At 59.6% G+C, this 25,101-nt stretch overlaps 2 protein-coding genes across 4 annotated transcripts; both read left to right on the forward strand.

Moving 5' to 3' along the window:
- Positions 1–917: 917 nt before the first annotated feature.
- On the forward strand, positions 918–19,606 carry FZR1 (fizzy and cell division cycle 20 related 1). 3 transcript variants are annotated; one of them, XM_027547202.1, is made up of 14 exons: positions 918–1,114; positions 12,525–12,646; positions 13,717–13,842; positions 13,944–14,007; positions 14,079–14,206; positions 14,601–14,683; positions 14,953–15,136; positions 15,774–15,839; positions 16,236–16,338; positions 16,421–16,605; positions 16,701–16,934; positions 17,226–17,330; positions 17,812–17,913; positions 18,192–19,606. In XM_027547202.1, exons 2-14 carry the CDS (start codon positions 12,578–12,580, stop codon positions 18,231–18,233), a joined length of 1,491 nt encoding a protein of 496 aa, XP_027403003.1. In that variant the 5' UTR covers positions 918–1,114; positions 12,525–12,577; the 3' UTR covers positions 18,234–19,606. The 3 variants fall into 3 exon arrangements, with proteins under 3 accessions (XP_027403003.1, XP_027403004.1, XP_027403005.1); XM_027547203.1 differs by having other exon boundaries at positions 17,812–17,904; XM_027547204.1 differs by lacking the exon at positions 918–1,114 and having other exon boundaries at positions 12,562–12,642.
- A 99-nt stretch (positions 19,607–19,705) lies between these two features.
- C7H19orf71 (chromosome 7 C19orf71 homolog) lies at positions 19,706–25,000 on the forward strand. The gene is made up of 4 exons (XM_027547206.1): positions 19,706–21,643; positions 24,253–24,491; positions 24,586–24,711; positions 24,799–25,000. Exons 1-4 carry the CDS (start codon positions 21,267–21,269, stop codon positions 24,975–24,977), a joined length of 921 nt encoding a protein of 306 aa, XP_027403007.1. The 5' UTR covers positions 19,706–21,266; the 3' UTR covers positions 24,978–25,000.
- Positions 25,001–25,101: the final 101 nt, after the last annotated feature.

Genomic DNA, 25,101 nt, shown 5'->3' on the forward strand with positions numbered 1-25,101 from the left:
TGTTTGTGTGTGTGTGTGTGTGTTTAGGAGTCAGGTTACATAGAAGTTTTGCAACAAAAGGCAAGTAGTCTGAACGTCCAAAGTAATTTTGTGAATTAAAGAAAACCAGGTTAACCCCAAGTTAAGAAATTTAGTGCTTTTCTCTATATGAGAAGATGCTAGAGTCTGGGCTCAGTGAAATCATTCCTTTGATATGCACCTCAGCTATCTGGGGACCATATCCTGTTTTCACACCCTGAGTTCCTCTGGGCTCACCAGAGGGAGTGACTGTAGTCTGAGCGCTGATAGAGGGTAGATATTCTTCTCCTTTCTAAGTTCCCTCAGGTTCATTGGCTCACACTGGAGGGCTACAATTGCTGATGACTGTGACATCTTTGGTTATTGACACCACAGGAAATACTACATTTCTCAGTTCCCTGCTTGGAGGATCTGGAGGAGCACCCAAGAGGACGGTAATATGGTATTGAATGAATGAGTGAGTAAATGTGTTTCAACAGGCAGTGGGGTTTGCACAACCAGCAAAGCGCACCCACCTGCGCTTATCTGGGGGTCTGACTGCGTCATTCATTGCGATGATGGGTCTGCCCAGGGGGCACCTGTTTTGCGTGGTCCTCTAAGAACCACGCCTTAAACTGAACCGGGTCACTACCCCAGATTCCCACATAGCCGCCTCCTCAGGGCCGCAGATCCGGTTCAGGGGCGGTTGCCCTGGGCAACCTGTCGCGCCATGCTTCCTGTATTGATTCGAATCGCAACTTACGTCACGTCCTCCCGAGATGCCCGAGGGGCGCAGGCGCAACCGCGAGAACTGGGCGGGGCGTGATGGGGCGCGGGCGCGATGCTCGGGCGCGCGGGGGCGTGGCGGGGCGTGGCGGCGGCACGCAGCGCGCCGGCGCGGGGGCGTGGCCGGCCGCGGGAGCGCGCGCGCGGCGGAGGAGGGCGCCGGAGGCCGCGGAGTAGCGGCCGACGCCATATTAAAGAGCGCGGAGCCCGGGATCCCGTCAGCTGCGGCCGCGGCCGGACGCAGCGGAGCTGCGCGCAGCGCAGGTGGGCGCGTCGCGGCGCCGGGAGAGGCGGGGCCGGTGGAGCCAGAGGGCGAACGGGAGCGAGCCAGGTGAGGCGGCTGAGGTCTGGGGACCCGCCCCCTGGACCCGAGCTGCGACGCCGGAGCCGGGCCGGGCCTGGCAGCGGCGTGGGTCTGTCCTGGGTCCCCGAAAACGAGCCGGCGATCCGGCCCACCACTCCCAGGCTTGAGCCCCGCTCCGGGAGCCGGCCAGACCCCCGAGCGCCGCCTCCCAGTCTGAGCTAGGCCCGAGTGACCTCAGCATCCCACCTCCCGTCCGAACCCCCATGTCCGAGCCTTCCCCCAGACCAGGCCCTGGGTGACCTCCCCAACCCGAGCCACCTGCAGCCCGCCATCTCCCCGCGAGGTCAACGTCCCCTTTCTTTCTAATTATGAGGTTGAGCTCTGACCACCCCTAAACCGGGGGACTCCCCACTCCGCCCACCAAAACGGCCGGCCGACGCCCTAATCGTACTCTGCATCTCTGGCCTGTCAACCTCGGGTCTCCCGAGCTCGGGCCCGGCCCAAATTGAAACTGCCCCCCGCCCGCCCCCGAGCTGTCACGACTCACCCAGGCCTGGACCAACCCCCGTCCCCACCCGGATAAAACACAATCCAACCTTGTGGACCCTGAACAACCGGGCTGAGGGTGCGGAGACCCTATCCGTCGGCGCTCCCCATTGTACTCACCGCGCCCCCTCTGCTCCTGGCACACGGAAGCAGTTAGACGACGAGTTTTGAATACCTAAGTGCCCCTCTGGCTCCCGGCCCCTCTGGTTTCTGCTCCTGCCTCCCTCCCTCCCAATTTGTCCCCTTCTCACCACGACCCACCCAGAATCCACCTCTCCATTTCGCCGCTGACTCCACCAAAATCTGAGACCGCCTGGCTGTGCCCAACCGCCCTCCAGCCCGGGGTCATTCTGGTCTTCCTCCAAGCACAAGCGCAGCCACTTGGGAAAGGCCACAGTCACCCCATCACAGCCCTCTTCCCCAACTAAAAACTGACCCCCGCCTCCCATTGGCCTTGTCTATTCTGACCTGCCGCCAATTAAAAGCCTGAGTTCCACTGTTGTGTCCCAGCCTTAACCCGTTTTGTTTTCCCCCATCATATCATCTGGAGTTCACGGGGCCTTTCAGATTGGGGACTAGATTCCCCCACCCTTACCCTGGTACACTGAGCAATGACCTCATGCCTCTGGCTGTTGAGGCAACACCCCATCCTCTGTGCCCCTCCACCCCACTTCTTACCATCCCTTGAGTGAGGACAACTTACCTAAAGAAAAACCGTCCACTAAGACCTCATGGCAGCCAGATCCCTCCCCCAGATGGGGCCAGGTGGGATTGTCTGTGTAATGAAGACCTTTGAGGGGGTCTCTCCTGATGATAGGGGCTGGATCTGTCCTCTGGAAGCTGATGAGATGTGGGGGTAGGGGGGCTGTCCCCAGAGTGGTGCACGTTGTTGCTTGGAACACCTCCCAGCCCACTTATGGGCAGACTGTCTCGTGCATCCTCGTGGCCTGTGATGTGGAGGGTCCCTTCTGTTTTGGCCACGCCAGGCTCGTGTTTCTTCTGAACCTGAGAGAGGAAAGTGTGCTGGCCACTCGCTGGTGCTTTGCGTCATGAGTGAGGTTTGATTGCTCCCAGAGGGTTCCATTAAGGATGCAGGCCCTGCCTCTCCGAAACCCAGAGCCCTGGTCCTCAGACAATGCTTGGCTCAAAGGACACTTGCTTTGCTGTGGTGGGGGCAGCGTCTCCTGTGACTGCGCTGGCCAGCTTGCTGCCAGGACTGTTGCCCAGGAAGGTCTCAGAGTCTGTGCCTGGGCTGGTAGCATCTGTCTGGGGCTGGGCACGGGGGATCTTGAAGCCTCACAAGGCTTCAGAAGCAGATCTGCATAGAAGCTCACACTGGGCCCTCTGTTGCTGCAGGAAGTCTCCTGCCATTCGTATTTACTGGGGCTGCTGACTGGGGTAGGTTTTGTGTACCAGGGACTTCTGCCTTTTGGGAGGCCCATGGTGGTGGTGGCTGTGGGGACCTTTCGCTCAGTGTTACTGAGAAGGATGAGGATCAGAAGCCAATCTATCTTCCAATCTGTCTGGGACTCCGGGCTGACTTGGAGATCAAGGGACTTATTCTTAAAGAAACCAGCCGACTTGGAGCACCCTATAATGACCTGGAGATTTTTGTCTGGGACACTGGTGATGTCTGGGGACATCTATGGTTGTCACGACTGGGGAGGCTCCTAACTTTGAAGGGGTGGGGCAGAGATGGGGCTCCATACCCCGTGGCACCCAGGATGGTCTCCTACTGAGAGTGATCTGGTCCTGATCCTGAAAGTCCACGGTGCCAAAGTTGGAGGCCTGGAACCAGAGCACCGACCAAAGCCTATGAGTGCAGAGTCTCCGTGTCAGTGCCCTGCAAAGCTGGGGCTGGAGAGTACTGGCTGGAGCGGATAGAGGGTGGGCAGTCCATCTTGGGGATTGGCACAGGGAGCCAGTGGCCTGCAGAGTTGGGAAAGGGGTATTCGGCCTGCCTCTACTGCCCCAGTAGCTCCCAGTGCTGCTGGGAGCAGTGCTGTTGCTTCGTTGTGTCAGCCAGCTCGTCAGCTCCACTGGTCTTGGCCTGCCTGCCCCTCACTCCCTCCCCAAGTCTTTGCTGCGGAGCCTGCCCAGTGCAGGCAGGGAGTGTTTAAATCAAGGGACAGGCGCAGGGCCCAGCCCCCAGTGACAGTCTCCACGGGACGTTGGTGGCCCCGACGGCTGTGTCCTGTGTCGTTGGCAAGTGACTGCCTCCTCCTGCCTCAGCGTCCTCGGGCGTGAAGGGAGCGAGAGCGCACACTGCACCCCCCTTGGCCCGGCCGCCTTCAGTCGTCCCACCGCTGCTCACGCGGCAGCCTGCACCGTCCCCTCTGTCTTTCAGTCTCCTCCACTGTTATTCAGTCATTAAGTCGTGTCCAACTCTTTGCAACCCCATGGACTGCAGCACACCAGGCCTCCCTGTCCTTCACCATCTCCCAGAGCTTGCTCAAACTCAAGTCCTTTGAGTCAGTGATGCCATTCAACCATCTTATCTTCTTTCACTCCCTTCTCCTCCTGCCCTCAATCTTTCCCAGCATCAGGGTCTTTTCCAATGAGTTGGCTTTTAGCATCAGGTGGCCAAAGTATTGGAGCTTCAGCATCAGTCCTTCCAGTGATTATTAAGGGTTGATTTCCTTTAGGATTAACTGCTCCAGTGATGTTTCTCTTATTATCTGATTTTTGTGGGTAATAGCTTTACTCAGGTAAAATCCTTGTGCTCCACAATTCACTCACTTAAATTGTGCAGTTGGGTGGTTTTCAGTATGTTTATGTGGTGTGTGCATCTGTCACCACTGTAGTTCCAGAGCATTTCCATCAGCGCTCACTCCCAGCCCCTTCTCACCCCTGGCGACCACTAACCCACTCTTGGTCTCTGGATCTGCCTATTCCTGGCATTTCGTATAAATGGCATCACACAACATGTGGCCTTTCGTGTTTGGCTTTTCTCACTGAGCATCATGTCTTTGGGGTTCATGCTGTAGCATGTCCTCTTTTCTGTGGCTGGATAATTCTGTGTGTGGATGGGCTCTGTCATGATGTCTCTGTGCCAGCTGGCAGGCCCCTGGGCTGTTGGCACTTTCTGTCTGTTGAGAGAGAGCTGCTGGGGACACAGGGGTACCCTCCTCTCCATCTCGGCTAGGGCATCTCTGCTCATTCTTGATGGCCTCCCCTCACCCTCAGTTTCCTGTCCTCATCTGACCTGGCTCCTGACTGCAGCCCATGTGGCCAGCGGCCCGTCAGCCAGCCCTAGGTGCCATGTGGCGTGTCCAGAAAAGGTGGCCCTTTCCTCAGACCTGCCCACCCCCCTCCCTTGTATCCCCCAGCCTCACCTGGGACTCCTCCTCTCCACCCCCCCATCTTGTTAGGACCACCTGCTTTCTCAACTGAGCAAGCAGATCCCAGCCCCCCACAAGCCCACTAAACCACCTCTCTTCAAGCCCCTGCCCCATCCTTCCCCACCCCTGCCACCAGCCGCCCCAAGGCACAGCCCAGGAGATTGTGACAGCCTCGTAACCTTTCCCTCTTCCTGCTCCCAGTGTGCTCCCCCCAGACCATGCCTTCCAACCCCCAGCTCTTCCCCAGATCAGAACTAGCCTGGGAGTCATAGGGTTGTGACCCTCAGTGAGAGTGTCATCTCTATCAGGCCTGAAGCTGCTGTGGGAGGCAGGGTCAGGCTGCCATGGTGACGGGGAGGCCGCTTGAGGAGGTGGGGGGAACAAATAGGGGGTAGGCGTGAGTGTTTGTCTGCACTCATAGAAGGGCTGAGCACTGAGAGGTCAGTGCTAGTCTTCAGAATCGGAGGAGGCAACTTTTCCCCCTAATGAGTCCCCTAAACCAGAGGGTCCCCATCAAAATGGGGGGTGCAACATCAGTGGGTGGGGCCAGAGATGCTGCTCAAATCCACAGTGCCCAGAAGGGTCCCCACAGGGAACAACCTGACTGCGTATCAGTATGTGTGGAGGGGGCTGCCCTCAACATGCTAGGCTTTTCCTTCTGCCACTCCCACTCTGGACCCATGGGTGGGAACCACAGTGAGGAGATGGAGGAAGTACCTCTGACACTCACGGCTGCTTGTGAGGGGTGAGGTCCCTGTGCCCAGGTGTGCAGGCCGAGGCAGAGATCTGTGAAGGCTCTGGGGTCCTGGTGGGACACGATCAGGAGTTGTGATCATATAGATAGATGGTCCTGAGTCACTGCTGTGGCGCTCAAGTCCTTCTTCTTTCCGTAGGTTGGCATCCTTTGAGCTGCTGCAGACCTAGATGCCCTTAAAGCCTGAAAGCTTCACCCAGTCTGACGGGAGGGGGTGCCCTGTGAGCTAAGAGGTGAGGGTGAGGGTTAGAGTGGCAGTTTCACCTGGAAGTGAGACTCTCTTGGGGGTATGGTCACGGGCAGGAGAGCTGTGTTGACAAGGCTCTCCATGCCTCCAGGCTGTGAGTCCTGCCTACTTGGCAGCTCCTACACCTGCCCACACATGGGGCTGTAAGCCTCTGCTAAATGAGTGAGTGAATGAACGAATGACAAGAAGAGGCTCCCCAGGTGCACTTCCGGGCCTCCCCACCCAGTGATGCTCCTTAATCACTTGGAAGACACTCTGTCCCCTACTGGGCGCAGCCCTTTCTGACTCTGGCCATCCTCAGGCCTGTCCTTCCTTGTCCTTAGATATGAGGGGCTGCTAGCTGGTTGGGTCCCCTCTGCAGGTGCTGCTGCTAAGTTGCGTCAGTCGTGTCTGACTCTGTGCGACCCCATAGACGGCAGCCCACCAGGCCCCCCCGTCCCTGGGATTCTCCAGGCAAGAACACTGGAGTGGGTTGCCATTTCCTTCTTCAATGCATGAAAGTGAAAAGTGAAAGTGAAGTCGCTCAGTCGTGTCCGACTCTTCGCGACCCCATGAACTGCAGCCTTCCAGGCTCCTCCGTCCATGGGATTTCCCAGGCAAGAGTACTGGAGTGGGTGCCATCGCCTTCTCTGTCTGCAGGTGCAGCCACTCCCTGCTCAGGTCCCTGTCTGTGCCTCCACTGTAGCAAAGCCCAGAGCTCAGGTCCTAGTCAGGAGTCAACGTCTGTACAGCCGCGGCCAGCCCTGTAGCCTGCGGGAATCCCACTCCTCTCATGTTCTCAGGACGATCCTCCCTTATACAAGGGGAGACCAGTCCTTGTCACCTCTAGGAACAGTAGGGGAGAAGATGGGGCCCTGCCCTGTGCTCCCCACATGCCGCACAGCCTATATTGCTGGGCAGTGGATGGGCAGGAAGCAGGTGCGGCTGGGACCTGTTGTGCACCCCTCACTGAGCCCGGGAGACCAGCTCCGCTCCCTAGCGTCCCCTTTGGGTTAGACTTCCTACCAGCTGCTCCATGGAAGTTGCACCCGGTTTCACCCCTGCACTTGTGGTGTTACTCCATTTTCCCCACTTTTGAGATGAAGAGACAGGTTCTGAGAGGAGAAGTTGCTTGCCCGAGCCAGTTAGCCAGTAAGGGTCGAAGCCCAGACTCACAGCCAGCTCTGTCCCCCTCCACAGCCCGCCCTGGGCCTGGTGATGATCGCAAGAAGGGGATCTGCCAGGGCTGGCCGGCCTGCACCCACGTGGAAAAGGCAAAAGCAGAGACTCTGCTGGGAGCAGAAGATTGGAAAACCCCCCATTTCTGGTTGGGTCTCTCTGTGGGACTTCTCCCCCACCCCTCAGAGTCTGGCTGGAATAAGACGACCAGTTACCCTGCCTTCTCAGGGGCTGATGGTCAGGAAGCCATGGACTGGCACCAGAGCTACCACAGTCTTTAGGTTCTTCACCTGCACGCCTCATGGGCCAGGAGGGTGCCTCCTGGAGGGTTAGGGACCCCCTCAGAGGCTGTGCCCCATGATGATGGTTCTCAAGGAGCCCCAGTATTGGTCACCGTGACCCCTAATTGGATAGCTCCCACTGGAGCCAACTGGTGCTGCTGCACCCTAGCTGTAATGACCAATCCCCAGAGGGCCTGGGAGCTTTAGACGGTTGGCCTGCTGGTGCCAGGGTGCTCACCAGCCTTCTGAGCCCCAGGGTTCCTCCTTTGTGGAACAGAGATAGAATTGAGTCTGGGGACTGCATTGAGTCATGCACCTGGACTGTCTGGTGCTTTGCTGGCTGCTGGAGGGGCACAGGTGGGCTTCGTGTCCCTGCCATCAGCTGTGTCCTGACAGCCTCCCCACAGGGCTGGGAGCAGTCCCATCCCCCGGGATGCAGTCCCCATGGGCTCTTCTGGCTTGTGTCCTCAGAGAGCCTCTGGGGAGCCTGTGTGACTTCCCTCCCAGAGGCCAGATTTACCCTCTCTAGGGTGATGCTGCGCCCCCCCCCTCAGGGGACACTGGATTGTGTCTGGGGACATCAGTGATCCACTCAACTGGATCACTGATCCTAGCATCAGACAGGTGGGGGCCTGGGGGGCTGCTCTACACCCACAGTGCCCTGGATGGCTGGGATGTCAGCAGTGCCTTGGGAATGGGGGAGGCCAGCAGCTGCCTGGAGTCCTGAGTCATAAGCCACATCACGGGGTGTCTCCTTGGCCTCAGAGCCCCACAGCAGGAAAACAGCGGGAGCGGTTCTCAAGATAAGCAAGGCCCCAAAGGACCTGCAGTTGGTCTGAGCACTGCTGGAAGCAGGGGACGGCCCTGTGGGCCTGGCACAAACTTGCCAGGGGTATGCCCAGGATGCTGCTCTCACCTGAGGAGGCCTCGCCAACGACAGTGGGAGGGGCTCACTATCCTGGGTCCTGCCCCACAGGCCACTGTCTGACCTCATTTCCTCTGTGGGCTCAGGGAGGGGTGGTTTCTGCTCACTCACCCTTGGGGCTGCAGTGACTGGAGGTGAACACCTGCCCTTGTGTTCTTCCTCGGGTGGGACCCCAGCTGTCAGGAGGGCTCTTGGGGCTTGGACACTGGGTTATCTTTTGGCCCCTGGGTCCCTGCCAACCCAGGGCCAGCCCATGCTCTGTCATTTCACTGGCCTGGCCCTGTAGGGCTCCCCCCGGCACTGCATCGGATCATCCTCTCTGGGGGGCCGTGGCAGGCACTGGGGTGTGGAGTGGCATCTCTGGCACCCACAGTCATGACAAGCACAGATGTCCCCAGACTCGGCCCGGTGTCCCCAGGGCAGAACCACCCTGATGAGGACCACTAGGTTGTACTGAGTGCCTGGTAACTGGAAATCCTGCAGGCTGGAGGGCTGGGTGAGGTCAGGAGTTGGTGAGAAACTGCAGGGGAAGCCTCCTCCAGTGGGGCAGCGGCTGGAAACCCAGGAGTTAGGAGACAAGCAAAGGGGGCAGAGTGTTCCTGTGCACAGCTGGCCATGCCCCTACCATGGAGACTCTTCCGGTCTCATGCCGGGTGTGCGTGACCCCTGCTGTGTCTGGCTGCTTATTTCTGTGAATGGCTGGCAAGTTCCCGAGACACAGAATCCAAGAAGCCCAGTGACAAGGCAGGAGACCAGGGCTTCCTTCCTCACTAGACCCTGTCCTCTAGTTCCTCTTCCCAGAGCCGACCGACTAACCCTTCTGAAAACAGCTTGTTCTGCACAGCGTGTTGTGCGTGCAGTGGGTCCCCAAGACCCCCACCCCTTTACTGCAGTGCCTCTGGCAGCAGGGGAATTCGGCCAGGCCCCCCAGGTAGACATCTGAGCTCTGTCCCCTGCTTTCCTGAGCGGCCTGCGTACAGCAGCTTCCCTGTACACATGGGTTTGCACGTGTGCCAGAGTTTCTAAGGGGAAATTCTTAGAAGTCAAAAAGGATGTGCGTTTTTAGATTTTGAAAGCTGTTGCCAGATTTCGGCTCCTGCCAACAGCGGGTGGGAGTGTCTCCTCCGCGGCAAGGGTGTGTCCTCTGATTCTGGAGCTGTGCAGTATGAGGCGGGAGTCAGCATCTCCTGTCTGCCTCTGACCCTCCCCCTTCCTCTTATAAAGACCCTGTGATGACACTGGGCCTCCCGGGGAATCCTGGGTTGTCCCCATCTCAGGGGCCTTGACCCTGTCCGCAGAGCCCGTTTTGCCATATAAGGAACGCAGCCACAGTCAGGGACTAGGGACCGCTCTGATCCTCAGCAGCCACACCTGTCAGCAGTGAGTCGCCTGCCCACCACACGGCCTTCTGCAGACTCTCCTGTCAGGACGTAGCCCACAGATGGCGAAGGGCACTTCACGTGGGCGTGCTGATTTAGTGACACCCGGTGCCTGGACACTCAGCGTCTTAGCAGCAGCTCCTTTGTGCATCCTAGAAAACCAGTCTCCACGTACTCTGCAATGACCTCAGTGCTTTGGGTGCTTAACTTCAGGTGTGTGGCCTGCATCTGCACTGCTGTCTGGGCCCTGCCATCTGACCACACAAGGAGCCGCTAGGGGCGTTGACATTGTGGCTTTGGTCTGTGAATAGAGAGACCGTGGTTTCCATCAGCCCTGTGGGCAACCCCCTCGCCATCCCTGAGCTGAGGCCCCAGAGGAGGCGCCCCTGAGCACGTGGGCTCCAGGGAGCTTTCTGCCTGCCATACGGCAGCTGAGGCCCTGTTTAGGTCTGCGGAGTACATTCAGTATGTTGGGCTGGGTAGTTAGCCCTCTGAGCCTGGTTTCTGTGTCTGCCAAGCAGGGACAGCCACTAACCTAACTTGGACGCTGGAACAGAGCTTAGTGTCTCCTCTCAGTGTCCTGCCTGCTCATAGCCTGCTCACGGGCCCCCTGGGGGAGGAGGAGTAGAAGGCCAGAGAAGGAGATGACTGGCAGGCATTTCAGAGGCTTTGTCTTGCGGCCACAGTGGACAAAACGTGTCCAGGGACCTCTGCCAGACAGGATGCCAGTGGTCATGAAGAGGTGGCTTCTTTCACAGATTGACCTGAAATGGGAGTGGGAGTTGGCGGTGTTGCCTGCCCATTTCTCTCAGCGGGAAGTCCATGACAGGAATGTGGGCCAGCACGGGCTCAGAAGAGCCCCAGGCCAAGTGAGGAGGTGCCATGGGCCTGGGGTGGGGGAGGGAGGGCAGGTGGACCTCCAGGCAGGATCCCTGTGTGCCCCACCTGACCCCTGACCCCTTGCCCGGCCTTGCCGTCCTCATCTTTGCAAGAGGGTGCAGGCAGAAAATTCACAGGTGACTGGTGGCTGTGTTACGGCCCCTCAGGGTCGAACCCCACTGGCTCTGCTTTGGCCAAGTATCTGCCTTTGGGCCAAAGCCACACTGAGGACACCCTGTGCGTGGCACAGTCCCAGTGAGGGACGGGGACCAGACAGGCTCATGCCAGTGCCTCTGCCTCAGCCCAGGGTTAGGCCCAGGAATTCGGGGAGTCTGTGTCTGAGGTGTGGAAGTAGGACGTAGGCAGGGCCACCTGAGCGTCTTGTAGTCTTGTGGTCACGTATAAGGGCAGATGTTCTTTGATTTCCTTTCTGTCTGCATGGATTTGACGACTCTGGGACCTCCTAAGAGTGGAATGACACAGAGTGTGACCTTTTCTGTCTGGCTTCTCTCACTGAGCATCGTGTCCTCGGCCCACCTGGGGTGGCAGGTGTCAGAACCTCCTTCCTTTTTTAAGGCTGAGTGACTCCACTGTGTGGAGGGACCACATTCATTCATCTGTTCACTGTTGACGACTTTTGGGTTTCTCTTCTTGGTTTTTGTGACTAGTGTATGTAAAGGCACTTGAATACTGGCTTCTTTGTGGGTCTGTTTCCTTTCTCCAGGGTGTATATCTGCGTTTATCTCAAAGTGCACTTGCTGGGTCATGTGACTGTGTATATTTGATTTTTTGAAGAGTTAACGGGAGAGGGGCTGGGGGGTCAAGTGTTTAACAGGGATAGAATGGGGAATGAGTGTTTCATGGGCCTAGAGCTTCAGTTCGGGAGATGGGACAGTTCTGGAGATGACGGGAGGATGATTGCACAACAGTGGGAGTGTGCTTAGTGCCATTAAGCTGTGCACTTAGAAGCGGTAACGATGGTGAATTTTATGTCATGGGTACTTTACCATATATATTTTTTTAAGGCAGGAGTGGACTTCGCCAGGGCACTACATCTAGCAGTTTGTATTAGTAAACTTAATTTCTGGCCAGGCTTTGCTTTCTCAGTTCGTATTTGGTCTGTCACCGCTGTGTGCTGGCCTGGAGGCTCAGGGGCTGGAGCTGGCTGGCCCCACCTGCACATGGCCCTCCAGCTGGAGGAGTAGACTGATGGTGGTGGGAGAGGCGGCGGGCGCTGGGGGCACAACGCTTGGCCCCCTCCCCAGCCTCATGCTGCCCTCCATCAGGGCAGGTGACAGGCTCGCGTGTGGTCGTGGGCACCCCGGACCCAGGTCTGCTGTCCCCCTGGGAAGGGTGCGCTGCTCTCTGAGGCGTCCTGTCCTAGAAGGTGCACAGCCCTCCTGCCTCAGGCCTCTCTCTTCAGCCTCCCCTCATGCCGCACTCTGACTCCGGTCTTCAGAGAGGCCTCCTGACTGGGGGACCTTGGGGGGAACCTGTCTGTCCACTGGCGGCGACATCCCTCCACCAGGCAGGCCTCGTGCCCAGTCAGCTCCGTGGGAAGGGCCAGGCAGCTGATGGACCCCCTCCCGACTCCTGCCCCCTGTTCTGTGCTTTGGGATCAAAGCTGCTCTGCTTAGAGAAAGAGGGATCAGCACCACCCCTCCTCTCTAGGGGCCGTAGGAGCGAGGATGTGGTCCAGAGGTGGCAAGACCTGGGCCTGTGTGGGAAGAGGAGGGGGCCTGGGGGCAGGTTCCCCACAGGACAACCAGAGAGGAGCCTGTCTGCCCCATCACGGCCCTCTGGGCTCCTGGGGGAAGGGCCCACCCACATAGCAGGGGGACTTGGCTGTCGCCCAGGGTACCCCGTGGTCACCAGCGACCAGGGACCGCTGTCTGCTGGCGCTGACCTCTCCTCCTCTCCCCACCAGGCCATCCAGGGCCGCTGAGCACGGCTGGCGGGGCCGTGCCTGCCCGCCTCACCATGGACCAGGACTATGAGCGGCGCCTCCTGCGGCAGATCGTCATCCAGAACGAAAACACGATGCCGTGCGTGAGTGCTGGGGCTGGTGCGCCAGCGCCACCCTGCCCAGTGGAGCTGGTGGGGTGGGGCTGGTGGGGGCTGTGCTCAGCCGCGGGGCTTTGTCCCTTGAGAACAGAGGTGCCCAACAGGTGACACACACGTCCTCCCCATGGTCACACCCAGGTGTGAACCCCCTAGTACCTCCCCACACTTCCTCTGCTGCTGGGGCCACAGACCCCTCATTCTCTGGGGGACTGGGACAGAGCAATGGGGGGAGCTGTTTTTCTCTTTCCCAAGCTCCTACCCCCTCCACCATGTTGTAGGCTCCCAACACGTGGCAGGCTGTGCCCACTGCTTCTCAGCACTCTTGGCTCTGCACAGGCTCTCCAGAGTGGGCTCCTTCCTGCCTCTTCCAGTGTCTGGGGTTGTTGGCACTCCTGGGCGCACAGACCTGCCCACCCCACCTCTGCCTTGTCTCTGCGTCTCCTTCCTCTGTGTGCTGATGTCTCTGTCTCCTCTGAGGACACAGGCCTTAGGTTTGGGGCTGTTCTGCTCCAATGTGAGCTCATCTTAACTTGAGAACACCTGCAGAGACCCTATTTCCAGTTAAGGTCGCACCCCAGGTCCCAGGGGCAGGATCTCAGCATATCTCTCTGGGGAGCACAGTTGAACCTCCCTTATAGGAGAAAGGGCGTTCCTGGGACATTCCCACTGCCTCACGCCAGGGCCCGGGAAGAGACAGTGTGGGGATGTGGGTGACGGGACACAGGCTGTGGGTGGCGGGAGACAGGCTGGACGCTCTGTGTTCTCTGCCGCCCACTCCTGTCCGTGTGTGACCCTGGGAGATGGATTGCAGCTCGTGGCGGTGCCTGCACTTGGGCTCTCGCTCTCTGGCCACTTCCTGCCCAGGGAGTGGGACACACGAACTGAGCCTCAGACGTGGTGCCACTCACAGGCGCCAGCACATGGGTTACTCCCAAGATCAAACCCTTAGCCCAGAGGCCACGGACAAGGAGACATAGCGGGTGGGGCCTTGGTCAGGGAGGAGACACTGGCCTTGGGCGCTCTGAGGCACCCAGCCCACCCTGCCGTCCTTCCAGGTGGCGGAGATGCGGCGAACCCTGACCCCTGCCAACTCCCCCGTGTCCTCCCCCAGCAAGCATGGAGACCGCTTCATCCCCTCACGAGCTGGTGCCAACTGGAGCGTGAATTTCCACAGGATCAACGTGAGGGGCTGTCGAGGGTGGAGGGCGAGACCCTGACTGTGCAGCCTGGGGGCAGGGGCCCATCCTTCCCACTCACTCTTCCTTCCCCTCTCCACCTACAGGAAAATGAGAAGTCCCCCAGCCAGAACCGGAAAGCCAAGGACGCCACCTCGGACAATGGCAAAGGTCAGCACTCAGGTCCCCCCAGCCCCAGGCCCCCACCCCCCGCCTGGCCTCACGGAGCTTGGTGCCCACAGATGGCCTGGCCTACTCCGCACTGCTCAAGAACGAGCTGCTGGGCGCTGGCATTGAGAAGGTTCAGGACCCACAGACAGAGGACCGCCGGCTGCAGCCCTCCACACCTGAGAGGAAGGGCCTCTTCACGGTGAGTCTGCTGGCCTCCGCCGCCTCCTGCTCAGCCCTGCTGGGGGCTGAAGTCCCAGATGGTGGGGGCCCTTTTAACCCCTGCCTCACACCAGGCTCACCCCAAGCCACCCACACCCCTTTCAGGCGCAAGCCCCAGGGCAGTGTCAGGGGCCCGGCTTGGGACCCCCTGACACTCTGAGTTGAGGGGCTGGTGGCTGCGGGGGCAGGAGAAGATGGGCGGACGCCAGCAAGCCTGTGGGAGGACACCTCAGGGGCCAGGCCTGGTTTGCTGGGGACACGTGTCTCTAGTCAGAGCACTTGCGGCTTGGCGCCCTGTGTGCTCTCCCCCCAGGGGCTCAGGGCACCAGGGCTTTGGGGCACAGCATCCGCTCAGAGGTATCCCCCACCTGCAGTACTCCCTCAGCACCAAGCGCTCCAGCCCCGATGATGGCAACGACGTGTCCCCATACTCCCTGTCCCCCGTCAGCAATAAGAGGTGAGTCCAGACCCGCACGGGGTGGGGAGGGGCTGTGCACAGGTCAGGGAAGTTCCTGGAGGAGGCTCCAGGCAGAGGGGAAGTGGGTTATCGACGTTCAGGTCGGCTGAGCACCCATGACGGAGGGTTGGTGGCCATGGGGTCACCCACAGGTCTGGAGTCACATAGTGTCAGTCAGGATGAGCCCAAAACACCGGGGGCTGCTGGAAGGGGAGACTGTGAGGTCCGTGCAGTCACTGCAAAGCCACTACCCCGCCCCCTCCCTGCAGTCAGAAGTTATTGCGATCTCCACGGAAACCCACGCGCAAGATCTCCAAGATCCCGTTCAAGGTCCTGGACGCTCCCGAGCTGCAGGATGACTTCTACCTGAACCTGGTGGACTGGTCCTCCCTCAACGTGCTCAGTGTGGGGCTGGGGACCTGTGTGTACCTGTGGAGTGCCTGCACCAGCCAGGTGGGTTCCGCGGAGCGCGTGCACATGTGTGTGTGTTGCGGAGGGTGGTGCTAGGGAGCGGCCAAGCCAGGCCAGGCCCTGTGTGAGTGATGGGGAAGCTGCTGGGCCCTGGATAGTTCCCAGCCACCCCTTTCTCCTACCCCGTCTCCTCAGGGTGCAGACCATCCCTGCCCTGGGCTGCCTTCCAGGAATTAGAGTCTTTGCTCCTGGCTTGAGCACAGGGCCCCCACCCAGCAGTAACTCCCCCTCCTCTGAGTGGCTGCTGGCCCCCAGGGTGGCATGTTTGAGGGACAGAAATACATGCTGGTGGGTTCAGAGAAAGCAAGTGGAGCCCCCCACAGGGATACCGGCACACCGGCATACACATCCCCTACAGCCCGTGGCTGACGCCTGCTGCAGGGCCCCCCGGCTGTGATGCCCGTGCCCCTCCAGTTTGTGCAGTCAGCATCCCTGTGCTTGTGTGTGTCCCTGAGCTCCTAGCTACCTCCTGGGGCCCACAGTGAGGCCGTGGCTCACAGGCCTGAGGTGTGAGGGAATGAGAGAGTGAAGGGGTGGGTGGGTGGATGGATAGACAATCTGGGCCTTAAAGGAGGAGTGGGCCCCACATCTGTTGCACCAACATGACACCTTCCACCAGGTGACCCGGCTCTGTGACCTCTCCGTGGAAGGGGACTCAGTGACCTCCGTGGGCTGGTCTGAGAGGGTCAGTACACCAGCTCCATCCCCTTGCTGGGCAGGGTAGGCACAGGGGAGGTCTGACTGGACTTCACTGGAAGGGGCTTCCACAGTGGTGGGGGCCTTGCATACCCGGAAGGAGCCTTATGGTCATTTGTCTAGCCCCAGTGACATCTGCGCCCTGGCTGTCCTCAGCCTGATTAGATGACAGACACGGGGGTGGGCAAGTTTGCTCCACACGTTGACGCATGTGGATCTCTGCGCACGCATGTCATGTGGGTTTTAACAAACCTAAGCTCCATATGACTTACCTACCTGGGTTCCTAGGAGGAGGATCCTATGGCACATGTGTTAAGAGACTTTGGAGGGAGGGGGAGGGGAGGGCCCCATCTGGGCCTGACACCCGCCCATGTTGTCATCCTAGGGGAACCTGGTGGCTGTCGGCACACACAAGGGCTTCGTGCAGATCTGGGATGCTGCTGCGGGGAAGAAGCTGTCCATGCTGGAAGGCCACACGGCGCGTGTCGGTGAGGAGCCACCTGGGGGCAAGGGTGGGGTTGTGCTGTGGGGCCAGGCCACATCCTCAGTCTACCCTCTACCTGGCCACAGGGGCGCTGGCCTGGAACGCCGACCAGCTCTCATCCGGGAGCCGGGACCGCATGATCCTGCAGAGGGACATCCGCACGCCCCCCCTGCAGTCAGAGCGGCGGCTGCAGGGCCACCGGCAAGAGGTGTGCGGGCTCAAGTGGTCCACCGACCACCAGCTTCTCGCCTCGGGGGGCAACGACAACAAGGTAGGCCAACCCCTCGCTCCCTGCAGCCCCCTCTGTGGAGCAGGGGTAATGGGGGTGTGCCGAGGGACGCCAGCCTCACAGCCCCATTCCTGCAGCTGCTGGTATGGAACCACTCGAGCCTGAGCCCCGTGCAGCAGTACACAGAGCACCTGGCTGCTGTCAAGGCTATCGCCTGGTCCCCCCACCAGCACGGGCTGCTGGCGTCCGGTGGTGGCACAGCTGACCGCTGCATCCGCTTCTGGAACACGCTCACGGGGCAGCCGCTGCAGTGCATTGACACTGGCTCCCAGGTGTGCAACCTAGCCTGGTCCAAGCACGCCAACGAGCTGGTGAGTGTTGGGGTACAGGATGGGTAGGCGGCAGGGGGGGCAGGCGGTCAGGCCCCGGCCAGCCAGGTCTGGCAGAACCTCAAGGTGCCCACACCCAATGACCCTCAGAGAGGCCCAAGGGCTTTCATTGCCAATGTGGTCCCCGTGTCAGTCCAGTCGTGGACCAAGGAGCCAGGCTGGGGGCTGTCACCTGCTGGTCTCTGTACCCTTCAGGCAGGCCCTGTGTTCTTGTGCCTTGTGGATGCTTTTGGGGGCCTGGGACCCCAGCACAGTGCCCTTTCTGTCCCCTAGGTGAGCACACACGGCTACTCACAGAACCAGATCCTGGTCTGGAAGTATCCCTCTCTGACCCAGGTGGCCAAGCTGACCGGGCACTCCTATCGGGTCCTGTACCTGGTGAGTCTCCCTTCCAGGCCCAAGAGGCAGTACACCCTGCCGCCCAGGTCTGTCATCCCATCTGGGCCAGCTCTGGGCCCCGGGACCAAGTGACAGGTTGTGGCATTGTCACTCTGAGTCTCTTTCACCAGCTCCCTGCCCTGTGAGCAACGGTGGCTCTGCCCACTGTGTGATCTCCAGGTGTCTGCCTGCACATGGAAGTGGAAGATGCTGCAGATAACCCCCATGTACTTGCTCAGGTCTTCTCTAGACGGTTCACTAAGCAACCATTCTCACGTGTCTGGAGACAGGAGCCCTTCTCCTCAACGCACATGCCCTCGTCAGCATTTTGGTGTTTTCCAAAACAAAGTTTTGTCCTTAAGCCAGTGAGTCCTTTGCCGAATCACACAGCGAGACCCTCGTCACAGCAGGCAGAATGTCCTTTATGTTTTCCCCGGGTGCCTGCAGCTTCAGGGACAGTGGCCTCTCTCTCCTCCCGTAGGCCATGTCCCCTGACGGAGAGGCCATCGTCACCGGTGCTGGAGACGAGACACTGAGGTTCTGGAATGTCTTTAGCAAAACCCGTTCAACAAAGGTAAAGTGGGTCGGTATCAGCACCAGATGTTCCCAATTGTGTGCCCCCAGCATATCCTGCCCCCCCCCGCCCCCGCCCTGCCAGCCGGGATCTCTCCAGGACCCCCCACCCCTCTGCTTCTGCATCACCTGGCCCCCTTTCACATCCTGGGGCGCTCACCATGCTCGGTGCCCACACAGGCCCCTCCTGGCCCAGAGCCTCGGGGTCCCTCCGGGCAGAGCTTCCCTCCCACGCCTGAGCGGCGGGGCTGGGCTGAGTGCTCAGCATTGCCCCTGTGTGTCCTGCAGGAGTCTGTGTCCGTCCTCAACCTCTTCACTAGGATCCGGTAAACCCACAGCTACCGGCCGTCCTGGTCGCAGAGCAACACCTTGTCAGCGTGCATGGACTCTCTGCTCCCCCCCACATGAGCCCAAGATTGGCAGTAGGGTGGGGCGGGAGCCGGGCCTGGAGAGAACCTGAAGATTGCATTAAAGCCTGATTGCGAACCCTGTTGGCCGGTGTTTGGGGCAGGGCCGGGGCGGGCAGCAGCAGGAGTGGGGCTCTGGCTCCCCACCCTGGGCGGCCCCGGCTCGGACAGCGTGCCCAGCGCAGGACAACTCCTGGACTGGCTGCTTCCATCACCTGTCACCACCACTGCCTCATCAGGGCTGCATGCTATGCCCGGAAGCATGTGCCCGCCGCCGCCCACGCCTGCCACAGGACAGGACAGCTGGACACCACGCCCATCGGCCAGGAGGGATCACAGGGACGTACCCTCTTGAAGGGGGTCTCTGCAGCCACCTCTGCTCTCCCTGACCCGGCCACCCCCCACTGACTCTGAGTGCATGACATTGGGAGCAGGCCCCAGGCATGCTACATGCCAGAGGTCATCTCGAGGTGGACTTGTTATCTGAGGAGAACTCTAGGGGGATCTGTCCACTGTCATGTGTTTACCCCAGCTGAGCCCTCCTTGTTGCTCACGGGGTCACAGGCAACTGTGATTCTTGGCGCTTGCAGGGTGACCAGTCAGGGTAGTCTGAGGGCAGAATCGATCCCAAGGATCAGGTCCTGTGGGTGCCTGGCCCTCCCCAGCCCTTCCTTCCAGGCTACCCTAGTGGGTCCTCTCTGCGCCTTCAGCCAGGGCAGGGGGCACCCCAGGGTCCCCCACAAGTTTCTGAGCTTCCCCTGGCTCTGGGCCCACCTCTCTGTCATGCTCCACCCTGTTTCCGCTGCACCTGGAGGAGACGGAGGAGGGAGGCTAGGCAGCTGTGGCCAGGGGCCCGAGCATGCCTCCCTTCTGAGGCGAGAGGACATGGATGGGCGTGGACAGGGTGGGGCGGACCCTGCAGAAGCCCTGCTCTTGGTTCTGAGTACCTTTGCCCCTCAGCAGCCAGCGTGTGCATGTGTACATACGTATTTGTGACTTTGCTTTGGATTTGTTTTTGTGTTTCTGTAAATTGGTCCCCAAATGTTAAGGCTCGCTGGCAGGGAGCAGTGACCTGCCCCCACCCCTGGGGAAAACAGGGGTCACAGCTCTTAAAGCCCTAGCATTCAGAGGGTGGGCGGGTGTCTGAACTTGGGGAAGGGTGGGCCTGCCCCAAGCTGCTTGCAGGGGGCAGAGGGACAGTGTGTACAGACGTGTGTATGCCCATTGGTCCAGGTCTTATTTTTGTTTGAGTCTTTTTTTTTTTTTTAATAAGAAAACAGTCCTGTGTCTACCGCACCCAGCCTGGCTCTACTTGTGGGCCCCGCACCTGAGGGCACAGACAGGGTAGAAATGATGAAGCATGTGTTGTCTTCCAATGCAGTGGCAGGGCTGGGCATGGGAGCGGGCGGCTGGTGGGAGAGCCAACCACGTGGTCATGCCCAGTGGGGCTGTCAGTCTGTCGATGTGTTTGGCTCTGATGGTCCGCACTCAGCGTAACCCCAGAGCAGCCTGAATGTCACAAGCAGGTGTCAACAGGCTGAGGAGGCCACTTGCAGGTGGTCAACAGGGAATGCCAGTGTCCCCGAAGGCTTGGATCCCTGATCCTTGCAGCCCAGCTGTGGCAGGTTCTGTGGGAGTGAGAGGGTGGACCCAGGGGTGGTGGTATGAGTATGCAGCAAGGCCTGGCTCAGTGCCCTGGGCTGGGGGAGTGGTTGGGGAGGGGGCTAGGACTTGTTTCCATTGCTCCTAGACTGACAAAGGGGAAAGGTGTTACTGACAGCTGAGGGTGAGACGGGGAGGAAAGCAGCCAGGCTGGAGGAGCTGCGACACTGGATGGGCCCCCCAGGGGGTCCTAGAAGAAATTAGGTGAGGCCCCTGCAGTGAGCAGATGCCCATGACTGGTGGTACATCCTGTGAAGATCCTTGTCCTGGGCAGCGGGGACGAGGGAGGCCAGAGTCCAGACCTGCCCTTGAGCAGCTTCTATTTGCAGGTGAGTGGACAGTAAAGTGTTAAAGTGCATGTGGCAGGCACAGCGTGAAGCGGGGGTGGGGGGCTTGGGAAGAGGCAGCTCTGAGCCCAGGGCTGAGGTGGGAGCAAGGGTCCAATGTGGGGCACAGACAACAGCCGGGCTGAGGTGGTGCCCCAAGCCGTGGGCATAGCTGTGCAAAGGCCCTGGAGCAGGACCATGTTGGAGGAACGGAGGGAGACCTGTGTGTGTGGAGCAGAATGAGCAAGGGGGAGAGAGGGAGGAGGGGAAGGAAAGAAAGGGACGGGGGAGGTCAGGCAGGGCCTGGGGGGCCGAGGAGAGGATTTGGGCCTTTACCCCCAGGGAGGTGGAACAGGACCAGGTTGCTGTGTGGAGACCTGGACACAGGTGGGAAGGGACCAGGGAGGAGGCTGTGCCCTGGCAGGTGCTGGCAGGACTATGGCCACAAGCCACTGGAGATGGTAAAAGACAGCCAGGTTCTAGATTTGTTAGTATTTTTTGCATGTGGTGAAATGTGCGTAACATATTAAGGTGTACAATTGAGTATGTTTTTAGTATGTATACTGTGTTGTGCTACCATCATCACTGTTCAGTTCCAGAATTTACATTCCTGAAAAGAAGCCCCATCCCCATCAGCAGTCACCCCCCCCTTCCCCCTCCCCAGCCCCTGACCACCAGGAACCCACCTCTGTGTCTGTGGATCAGCCTGTTCTGGATGTTTCCAATCAGTGGAGTCACATCCTGTGTGCCCGTCTGTGTCTGCCTCTCTCACTGAGCGTCGTGCTTTTAGGGTCGTGTCAGTGTATCACTCCATTCTGTGTTGAGAAATGTTCCCCAGCACAGAAGGACCCTGCTTGGGGTTTCTGTTCTGCGGTTGGTGGGTGTTTGGGTTGCTTCCGCTCTGGCTGTGGTGGTGTGTGCTATTGTGAACACAGGTGTGCAGACTCTCAAACTGGGTAAAGGACTGGATGTGGGGAGAAGGTAGAGCTGAGATTGTGGAAGGGGAATTCAGAAAGTTGGTTCTGTTCCAAGATGCCCCTGTGGGGGTGTTGGGGGACAGAAAAGAGGCGGGTGGACCGAGCCCCGGGCCGGCCCCACCCAAGAGCTCCAACGCAGGCCCCTCTCCTGAGGGAGGGAGGCAGCGGCTTGGATGGGGGCCAGTAGGCCCAGCTGTTGCCAGGACACTGGGGTGGCCTTTGTTGCTGTCAACAATGGCCCCACAGGACTTGGAGGCAGGAGCCCCCAGGCACGCAGAGGCAGACATGCAGACCCTGAGGCGGCAGGCTGCCTGGCCCTGTGTCCCCCGGGGGACCCTGGAAGTGGATTTCCCTCCGCCTCTCTACAGGTGAGCATGTGCTGCCCTGTGCCGCTCCCCGGGTTTGCTTCCCACCAGCCTCAGTCCTTCTCCATAAAGGCTCCCCTGTCCTAACCTGGCTGCTCCCTGCACCCATCCCCTCCCACCCGTGCCTGGCTTGGGACCTGGCAGGAGTTGATGCAGGTCACGTGGTGGTTCATACCTGCACGACACACACAGCGTACGCACGCACACAGCCAGCAGAGCAGAGGGTCCTGTGAACCCCACACTGCTGGACCAGTCTCCACAAGGGGCACAGAATACACCCTCTTCCCCTCTCCGGGGGCTGAGGTCAAGACCAAGCTGTCTGTCTGCAGGGTTGGGGGCCTCTTGAGGCCACAAGGGGGCGCCTGTCCCCTGACCCTCTGGGCTCTGGGGGTGCAGGCGGTCTGTGGTATCCCTTGGCTTGTAAAGGCATAACCCACACTGCCTCCGCATCACGTGATCTTCTCCCCTGCCCGTCCAGATCCCCTGCCTTACTGGGAGTCTGCATCAGGGTCATGTTAGGGCCTCCCTGACCCAGCGTGACCCTTTTTTGGGCTGTGCTGGGTCTTAGTTGCTGCATGGGCTTCTCATTACAGCAGGTTCTTCTGCTGTGGAGCACATATTCAGGCTTCAGTAGTTGTGACTCCTGGGCTTGAAGGCACAGTCTCAGTAGGCACACAGGCTTTAGTTGCTTCACGGCATGTAGGATCTTCCTGGACCAGGGATTGCACACGTGTCTCCTACATTGGCACAGGTGGATTCTTTACCACTGAGCCCCCAGGGAAGCCCCACCCCCTCTGGAGTTAATCTGCTAAGACCATATCTCCAAATAAGGTCATATTCAGAGATTCCAGGTGGACAGGAACTTGGGTGACACCTTCAACCCACTAGAAGATCCATTAATCATTAATAAACTATAATGGTATACTATCCAGCTTTACAAAAAAAGGGGAGCGAGTACCTTGGGTGCTGCATTTCCAAGAAAATTAAGAAAAGCTGTGCCACCTCAATTGCAGGGTCCCACAGGTGTGCAGTGGGACACGGGTGCATGCACAGACTGCTGCTGCAAGGGAATGGACAGCAATGAGTACAGGACTGCTGTGAGGGCTGGGGAATAACGGGGGGTCAGGGCTGGCATGGGAGATGAATTTTTTTCAGTGCTCTATTTAAACAGTGGGCTTCCCTGGTGACTGAGGTGGTAAAGAATCTACCTGCAATGCAAGAGACCTGGGTTCCATCCCTCGGTTAGGAAGATCCCCTGGAGGAGGGCATGGCAACCCACTCCAGTATTCTTGGCTGGAGAATCCCCATGGACAGAGGAGCCTGGCGAGCTACAGTCCATGGGGTCACAGAGTCAGACACGACTGAGCAACTAAGCACAACACGTTTATTTAAATGCCAGTAGGTCTCTCGATTCTAGACCGAGAAGCCTTCATTTATTAGGGAAAAAACGTTTTTCTTTCAGCTGTAATGCAGTGTTTTTATTTTTTGAGGTAATAATTGACACAGACACTTTTCATTGTGTGTTGTTTTAGACTGTTTAAATTCCTTTCCACAAACCACGTGCGCTTTGTGGTTTCAGTTCATTTTGTAGCTCAAAAGGGTAGGGCCTGCCAGAGGGTCCCGCAACTCCCCTCCCTGCAAGCAGCAAACCCAGCCCATGGCCACTTCCCAAGACCTGTGCCCCAAACACAGCAGGCCACGCTCTCCTCTTTCTAGTTTGCCCTGTGGGGTGAGAACCCCAAGCAGGCACATAGGAGATGGTTTAGTCAGCAGCCCTGCTGGCACCATCTTGGGGTCACAGCCTCATTCCCTGGGGCACCCACGTCCCTGGAGCTAGACTGCCAGGTCACCGCAGGTGCCCACCTCTGTCCCTTGGGCAGTGGTGCTGCTGGGATGTTTGGAAGGGGAGCTTTAGTTTTAATGATGCCTCCTTGAGGTTTTAGTGTCACCATCAGCATATTTCCACTTCCCCCGGCTCTGCAAGCCTCAGTTCTTACATCTTCCCCCGCTGCCCCACGACCTTTACACGAGCTGCTCGCCTCACATCACTGTTACCTCCTCCTCCGGGAAGCCCTCCTGAGGTGCTAGCCTGGGAGAGGCTCTGTACCAGAGGCCCCTGGAACAGGAGGCATAGGTGCTTCTTTAAATGTGAGCCAGTCTTAGCACCTAGGTGCTCCTGGGGACTTGGAGGAATGGTGAGGGCACTTCCTGGGAGCCTGGGCCCCTCTACACGTTTTCCCTGGATCCCCAGCCCATGGCTCCCAGGCCAGACCAGTGACAGGTAAACCTGGGCCACTCACTCAGCTGTAGCTGTGACCACTTCCAGCACACTTCCAGGCCAGGGTAGCTTCCTGGGGGAAAGGACCTGCAGGTCTGTGAGGTTGGACAAGGGACTTGGTAGAGGCAAGAAAAGCAGAAAAGGTGAAGAAACATTTAAGAGGCTCCTGGGGGTCGGGGAGGATGGGGTAGGGAGGAGGGACTACGGGGGCAGCCTCCCGCACCTCTGACAGGGCCTCTGCCTCTGCACCAAGATGCCAGCAAAGAGGAGAGAGGCCCAGGGAGGGCAGGGGGGCTGCAAGCTCAGTCTTTCTCCTCCCGCCCCCTGCCCACAGCGATGACTACCTGTCCCAGGAGGGGCCCCGCTGGACTCCGGCCATCAAACAGGCCACGCGCTGGAAGTACACGCCCATGGGACGCGACGCGGCCGGCCAGCTGTGGTACACGGGCCTGACCAACTCGGACTCCCGGGAAGCCTGGTACACGCTCCCGCGGGCTCCGGACAGCCCGTACCGTGAGGCCTATGCCCGCTGGCACGGGTGCTATGGCCACCGGGAGCGCAGCCTGCCCTCGGGTGAGCTCCCGCCCCTACCTTCCCCCACCGTCCCCAGGCCTGGAAAACAGGTGGGGCCGGAGGTGCGGAGCTGACCCCAACCCCCACCCCGCAGCCTACACCCAGCGTCTGCGGGAGACGGCCTGGTACGACCCCATCATTCCCGCCCAGTACACAGACCCCAGCACTCGGTGGGGAAGCGTGCTGTGGAAGGACAGGCCCATCAGGGGCAAAGAATTCGGTGAGGCGGGGGGCAGGGGGCGGGGCTCGGGGCGGGACCGCCAAGGGGCGGGGCCAGCCGTGACCGGGTCCTGGCCCCGCCCCACAGCCATCAACAGGCACCGTTTCGGGGTGGAACCGCTATGGCGGGCGTCTGACTACGTGCGGTACCTGTCAGCGCCCCAGCGCCCGCGCTACACCGCCCAGAACTACCGGCAGTGGGGCCTGGAACCCTACTGTCCCGCCACCAACCAGCGGCCCCCGCCTGTCTATACACCCAGTCACTGATAAAGATCGTGCTGCTGCCCGAGGCGGCTCTGCAGGGGTGCAGGCGCCACCACTCCCACCCGCCCTGGGCGTCCGTCCACCTCTGGGGCCGAGGCCTGGGGGCAGTCAGATAAAGGGAGACCTT

Source organism: Bos indicus x Bos taurus, chromosome 7, assembly GCF_003369695.1.
Source record: "Bos indicus x Bos taurus breed Angus x Brahman F1 hybrid chromosome 7, Bos_hybrid_MaternalHap_v2.0, whole genome shotgun sequence".
NCBI classification, from domain to species: Eukaryota; Metazoa; Chordata; class Mammalia; order Artiodactyla; family Bovidae; genus Bos; species Bos indicus x Bos taurus.

Excerpts from the sequence above, each read along its gene's own strand:
- FZR1 (XM_027547202.1), top strand. The coding sequence starts at position 12,578 with ATGGACCAGGACTATGAGCGGCGCCTCCTGCGGCAGATCGTCATCCAG. Across the intron at positions 13,843-13,943 it reads TGAATTTCCACAGGATCAAC|GAAAATGAGAAGTCCCCCAG; the intron begins GTGAGGGGCTGT and ends CTCCACCTACAG. Across the intron at positions 17,331-17,811 it reads CCTATCGGGTCCTGTACCTG|GCCATGTCCCCTGACGGAGA; the intron begins GTGAGTCTCCCT and ends CTCCTCCCGTAG.
- C7H19orf71 (XM_027547206.1), top strand. The coding sequence starts at position 21,267 with ATGTGGGGAGAAGGTAGAGCTGAGATTGTGGAAGGGGAATTCAGAAAG. Across the intron at positions 24,492-24,585 it reads GGAGCGCAGCCTGCCCTCGG|CCTACACCCAGCGTCTGCGG; the intron begins GTGAGCTCCCGC and ends CCCACCCCGCAG. Across the intron at positions 24,712-24,798 it reads CATCAGGGGCAAAGAATTCG|CCATCAACAGGCACCGTTTC; the intron begins GTGAGGCGGGGG and ends CCCGCCCCACAG.